The 7007-nt window shown below is 47.7% G+C and overlaps 1 protein-coding gene across 1 annotated transcript; it reads left to right on the top strand.

Moving 5' to 3' along the window:
• Positions 1–653: 653 nt before the first annotated feature.
• Positions 654–6102, top strand: steap2 (STEAP family member 2, metalloreductase; the record flags this gene model as incomplete). The annotated part of the gene is made up of 5 exons (XM_079234474.1): positions 654–1023; positions 2118–2284; positions 2931–3458; positions 3530–3694; positions 5815–6102. 5 exons carry the CDS (start codon positions 654–656, stop codon positions 6100–6102), a joined length of 1518 nt encoding a protein of 505 aa, XP_079090600.1.
• Positions 6103–7007: the final 905 nt, after the last annotated feature.

Here is a 7007-nt window from a genome sequence, read left to right as displayed (position 1 = left end):
GGGGGGGGGGGGGGTCTTTTACAGGTTCACACTTGTGTAGAACATGTTTACACACTTTCATGTTAAAAACCTCTTTATTCTTCTCATGTCAGAATATTCTCATATTCTGAAACGTTTTAGTGCGTTAAATGGAAATGCGTTGCCAGGCAACAGTTTGGGTCCACAGATAAACGGTGAAGGTGTATCGTGTAGTTGTGACATCAAAATATGATTGGAAACCTGCCGGTTGGTTTTAAGGCACAGTTTCTGAATATGTAATATATTTAATTTATAATTCAATGTATTCACAGTATCTATATATCACTTTCTTCTTTATATAAAGCCGATAGGAAAACCCCAGTTTTACAATATGGCACCTTTCAGACTCGTAAATCTATTATTTACTGACATGTTTTAAATGTGTGAAGCGCGTTATCCACATACATTATTTCATGTATGGAACCAAGAACTTCTCAAAGACACAGTGACTGTGACTCCTGCAGCACTTACTGATCTGTTCGGGTTCCAGTCTCCACTAGAGGAGCAGCACCAGCTGAGAGCTCATCAGAGTGCTGAGTGAGCTATTTCAGCCTGTGGGACCGCAGAAGACCAACCCGCTCTTCCCTTCCTCTGACTAGACCCCCGGAGCTCCTGAGTGGACAGAAGAGGTGAAGATGGCCTCCCTCTCCGTGTCGGGCGGCAGCAGGAGCCCTCTGTTCCCCCCGGCCTCCCACCAGGCCGGTTTCCTGCCCAATGGCACAAAGGCCGGCGCTGGCGGCCCAGAGCCCGGCTGCCGGCCGGCCCGCTCCACGGTGGCCGTCCTGGGCTCGGGCGACTTCTCCCGGTGCCTGACGCTGCGCCTGCTGCGCGGTGGCTTCCACGTGGTGGTGGGCAGCCGCCACCCCAAGCTGGCGGCCCAGTCTTTCCCTCACGTGGTGGACGTGACCCACCACGAAGACGCCGTGAGGAAGGCCAGCATCGTGTTCCTGGCTCTGCGCCGCGAGCACTACTCGGTCCTGTGGGACCTCAAGCATCTACTGGAGGGTAGGTACCGGCATCTCACTGAGACACTGTGTTCCCACACTCTCTCCACTCCAATGTACCAACACACACACACACACACTGCAATGAAGATGGTGCAGCACACATTTACACTCTGTGCTCCCCGTTTGACAGGAAAACAGATTCTTCCAGACCACGGCGAGACCTCCACCACGGGCCACGGCCTGTCAAGCACGGGGTCCCAATAAAAGAACAGTTCTCAGGGCAAAGTTCATTTAGATGATGCTTTCCATTTCCCGTTGCCAGGTTTCAGTCAGAAATACAAAATCAAAATGATGACTTTAAAAGTGAGCCTTGTTGGCTACAGAGGTGCATTAATCAGACACATCTAAATGTGTCGTCATCAGCACAGGAGGCTTCAGGGCTACTTGTGATTAGACGAAACACTCAAGCAACACGGTGAACCCGACCAAGAGAAGGGAGCTGGAGCCGGGGATCCTGACCGGAATGTTTAAAGGAAGTGGAGACGAGCGAGAGTAGTAGCAGGAGACCCACCAGGGGGCGCTAGTGTTACTGTAGGGGAGAGCTTGTTGACCGGCTACCAGCTGAGGGAACGCAGGGCGGGGTAGTCAATGCGCGGTGAGGTCAGGAGGGAATAGAACATATGTGTGACCCTAAGCCATTTGGGTGGACGCCATCAGGGCGGAAAAGGGCGGGACGTTTCCAAAAAAGATTAAAGTTATGGATAAAAACACATTTCACGCTGTGGACTTGAGCCACGAATAGAGACTCAGGGAGCGGCTGACCCGGCCCATCAGGTTGTGTGGGTGGATAGGTCCACTGATGAAGACCTGTCTGCCAAGGACCTCAAGGGAGTCCAGGAGAATGCTGGAGTAATTCAGTAATTCAGAGGACTGGTTGGAAGTGTCATTGCATCACATGTACGACCACGTCCTGGGCCCCTGGGTGTTTGGCCAGGATGCTGGAAACCTTTCAAGTATGTCCGACACCTTTGCACCCAGACAACTAGAAGTAGCTTTTCTCTTCAGGTTCCTCACGATGGAGTCCCCAATGATGAGCGTGGTGGGAGGGGGCGTTCGGAAGAAGGAATATAAATCATGAGTCTTGTCCTGCAGGAAAGGTCCTGGTGGATGTGAGTAACAACAGGAGGGTGAACCAGTACCCAGAGTCCAACGCCGAGTATCTGGCTTCACTGCTGCCAAACTCCATCATTGTCAAAGGTTTCAATGTCATCTCAGCCTGGGCCATGCAGCAGAGCTGCCCCAAAGACGCCAGCACACAGGTACTACTCACTTATACACTAACAGGTACTCTATTGCTAAAGTAATACACTAACAGGTACTCTACTCAACTAATACACTAACGGGTACTCTACTACTCAACTAATACACTAACAGGTACAAGTTATGTATAGTTAATGTACATAACTTTTATACTAATACATGTAATCATAATACTATACTGATAACTTGTAACATCTCTTTTGCTTTCTAACGGTTCAGCACCTACAGGCCAACCTGTTAGAAGACATGACAGTAGCTTTTATATGAGTTAGTCTATAGTTATCTTCTTCTCAACAATCCCATGCAGGGTCATGACTAACAACAAGTTATTGTTTCTACCTGTAGTCATTAAAACAGCCAGAAACATGTTTTTGCATCTGTCCCTCAAACAGGAGACACTTCTTCCACAATGTCCTCACTGCTCTTCCTCTCTGCTACTCTTCCTCTCTGCTGCTCTTCCCCTCTTCCTCTCTGCTACTCTTCCTCTCTGCTGCTCTTCCTTTCTTCCTCTCTTCCTCTCTGCTACTCTACCTATCTGCTGCTCTTCCTCTCTGCTGCTCTTCCTCTCTTCATATGTTCCTCTCTGCTGCTCTTCCTCTCTTCCTATGTTCCTCTCTGCTACTGTTCCTCTCTTCCTCTCTGCAGGTGTTTATCTGCAGTGACTCGGTGGAGGCTCGCCATCAGATCATGGAGTTAGCCCGGCAGCTGAACTTCCTGCCAGTGGACATGGGCCCCCTGTCCTCCTCGCGGGACATCGAGAACATTCCCATCCAGCTGTTCCCGGGCTGGAAGGGTCCCGTCCTGGCCGCCGTCGCCCTCTCCATCTTCTTTTTCGCGTACTCTTTCGTACGCGATATCATCCACCCGTACGTGAAGCACAAGCAGAGCGACTTCTACAAGATCCCCATGGAGATGGTGAACCGGACCCTGCCCACCGTGGCCATCACGCTCCTGGCCCTGGTGTACCTGGCGGGCCAGCTGGCGGCCGCCCACCAGCTGTACTACGGGACCAAGTACCGGCACTTCCCCCGCTGGCTGGAGGGATGGCTGCAGAGCCGCAAGCAGCTGGGGCTGCTCAGCTTCTTCCTGGCTGCCGTGCACGTGGTGTACAGCCTGTGTCTGCCCATGAGGAGGTCTGAGAGGTACCTGCTGCTGAACACGGCCTACCAGCAGGTACACACACACACACACACACACACACACACGCTTGACTTGAGTTCCCTGAGCATCCTTTGTGTCGGCAGGTCCACGCTAACGTGGACAGCGCCTGGAACGAGGAGGAGGTGTGGAGGGTGGAGATGTACGTCTCCTTTGGGATCATGAGTCTGGGGCTGCTGTCGCTCCTGGCCATCACCTCCATTCCCTCGGTGCACAGCACGCTCAACTGGAGGGAGTTCAGCTTCATACAGGTACGAACATAGAAACATAGAAACCACGCTGACGTACTGAGACACCAAAGAACACTCCACACATTCTGGGGTTATAAGGAGAGTCTTTCTTCTTTGATTTCTAAGCAGATTTCTGAAGTGGATGCGAATAATCCACAGAAAGTGTAATCTAAAAAGATGTGTATCTATATTTTACAATATGTTACAATTCCACGTGCAATTTGAAATTTTGAGAATTATGAAGTTTATTCTTTTAAGTGCTGTGGCCACCGTGACTAAGGACCAGGAGTTGTTGAAAATAATTGTGTTGGCTGTGATCCATCCAGGAGCAACAATGTTCAACATAATATATTGTACATGAGTATACTTTTGCATCTACTAACTTATCATCATAATTCTCCAAAAAGTAATATGACACTATGAAGGAGTTGTATAAGTATGCTCAGTCCGCACAGAGAGAATTTTAGTTTTATTAGTTTTTTTATTTCGAAAAATGACCGGTTACATCCGTCTGTGCGAAACCTCAGACATCTTGACACATGTCAAGAGGTTACATAATATGTTACCTTAAAAATGAAATTTAAAAGTGTGTTTCAACAGTCGGTGTTCTGGTTTAAAGAATATCCTGTACATCCTGAGATTGCCAAAAAAGCTCTGAAACTCTGCCTCCATTTCAACATCCTGTCTTTGTGAAGCGTGTTTAAGTTAAGGAGTAGACTGGACAATAATGTATAAGTTACGGAGTAGACTGGACATAAAGGAATAAGGTACAGAGTAGACTGGACAATAAGGTTTAAATTACGGAGTAGACTGGACAATAAGGTTTAAATTACGGAGTAGACTGTACAATAAGGTTTAAGTTGCGGAGGAGTAGACTGGATAATAAGGTTTAAGTTACGGAGTAGACTGGACAATAAGGTTTAAATTACGGAGTAGACTGGACAATAAAGTTTAAGTTGCGCAATAGACTGAACAATAAGGTATGAGTACGGAGTAGATTGGAATAAAGGTTTAAGTTACGGAGTAGACTGGAAAATAAGGTTTAAGTTACGGAGTAGACTGGACATAAAGGTATAAGTTACGGAGTAGACTGGACATAAAGGTTTAAGTTAAGCAGTAGACTGGACCTAAAGGTTTATGTTAAAGAGTAGACTGGACAATAAGGTTTAAGTTACGGAGTAGACTGGACAATAAGGTTTAAGTTGCGCAATAGACTGAACAAAAAGGAATGAGTCTGGAGTAGACTAGAATAAAGGTTTAAGTTACGGATTAGACTGGACAATAAGGTTTAAGTTACGGAGTAGACTGTACAATACGGTTTAAGTTACGGAGTAGACTGGACAATAAGGTCTAAGTTAAGCAGTAGACTGGACCTAAAGGTTTATGTTAAAGAGTAGACTGGACAATAAGGTTTAAGTTACGGAGTAGACTGGACAAAGTATAAGTTACAGAGTAGACTGGACAATAAGGTTTAAGTTACGGAGTAGACTGGACATAAAGGTTTAAGTTAAGCAGTAGACTGGACATAAAGGTATAAGTTACGGAGTAGACTGGACTAAAGGTTTAAGTTACGGAGTAGACTGGACTAAAGGTTTAAGTTACGGAGTAGACTGGACTAAAGGTTTAAGTTACGGAGTAGACTGGACAATAAGGTTTAAGTTACGGAGTAGACTGGACTAAAGGTTTAAGTTACGGAGTAGACTAGACTAAAGGTTTAAGTTACGGAGTAGACTAGACAATAAGGTTAAAGTTAAAGTGTAGACTGGACATAAAGAACACACGTTGGGTGTCGTTGTCTACCGTCACCCGGTCCGTGATAATATTGTTTTACACGTACCGGTCCGTGACGAATTAATGGTTTGTGACGCTGGACTAGAGGATGTAGAGGCTAATGCATAATATTGTGATTCTCCAAACCTGCTTGGTAGAGTCTGTGTTCTACCACAGTCTCCGATGTTTTTTTCTTCTTCTAAAGATAGATTGTCATGAAGGTTTCAGGGGATATGTATCAGAGTAAACATATCAGTTTTCTTTGCAAAATGTAGTGAAGTAAAAGTCAACAGAAATATAAATAGTAAAGTAAAGTACAGATATAAAAACAACGTTGCTGTGTCCCGTCATGCGTGTCCCTCTCTCTGCAGTCCACCCTGGGCTACATCGCCCTGCTCATCGCGACCCTCCACGGGCTGCTGTTCGGCTGGAAGCGGGCCTTCGAGGAGGAGGCCTACCGCTTCTACCTGCCGCCCAGCTTCGCCGTGGCCCTGGCCCTGCCGGTGTGCGTCATACTGGGCAAGGTGCTGATGCTGCTTCCCTGCATAGCCCGTCAGCTGCACCACATCCGCCGCGGCCTGGACAGCAGCCGCTGCCGGCGCCTGCAGCCGGAGGGCTTGGCCGCCCACGTTTCACCTGAGAGAGTGACCATCATGTGACTCGGGCCTTGTTGGGAGGGTCACCTGAGAGAGTGACCATCATGTGACCCGGGCCTTGTTGGGAGGGTCACCTGAGAGAGTGACCATCATGTGACCCGGGCCTTGGTGGGAGGGTCACATATCCTGTCAAAGTTAGCTGTTTCATTCAGGCAAGGATATATTACTCTTAATTTGTTACTGTGAACAGTTTCTGTGAATTGTGTACTTATTAGCCGTTATTATTCACTATAACTACTGACTTTGTGTGACTATCTTGTTCCATTTAAACTGTAATATGTAATATTCTGTACAGTACTGTTCCTGTGGTTGTGTTCTAACAGACTGAGCCCTTCAGTGTTCACCGTTACCTGAAGGAACTCCACTCCGTTCAGGGGCCGTTCACACCAGATGCGACTCTCAAAAACGCGTCGCTAGCAAAACCATTGTTTCCCTATGGTACGGCGCGCCTTTCATGCGCGCTTTTTAAATGCTGCGCGACGCGTTTTTGTTGAAATATTCTCAACTTTAAGCGCCTTGCGCGGAGTCGCACAGCTCATCAATGTCACACTCGGCCAGGGCAGCCAATCGGATGAAGCAAGAGGCGGGCTTTATTACTTCACCACTTCCTTCCTGTTTTCCTGTGTATGAACTTCGACGAGGCATTAATACTAGCGATCTTTAACTACCGCCTGGCAGTTAAACATCGCCCGGCTACCGCCCGGCAGAAAGATCCGAGCGGTAACCGGGCAAAAATCACCCGGCTACCGCCCAGCAGTTAATTATTGCCCGGTTGCGCACGCAGACCCGCTCCACAGGCGCACCGGGCTGTTTTTTGTTTTTTGGCCGTTGCGTTTTTGCCAAGGCGTTTTTGAACGACTGCGTTTTTAAAAGTCTCGTCTGGTGTGAACGACCCCTAACTGCTCCTG

Source organism: Taurulus bubalis, assembly GCF_910589615.1.
Source record: "Taurulus bubalis genome assembly, chromosome: 18".
Taxonomy (NCBI): Eukaryota; Metazoa; Chordata; class Actinopteri; order Perciformes; family Cottidae; genus Taurulus; species Taurulus bubalis.
Note: the sequence above shows the minus strand (reverse complement) of the source record. Positions and strands in the feature narration are given on the sequence as shown.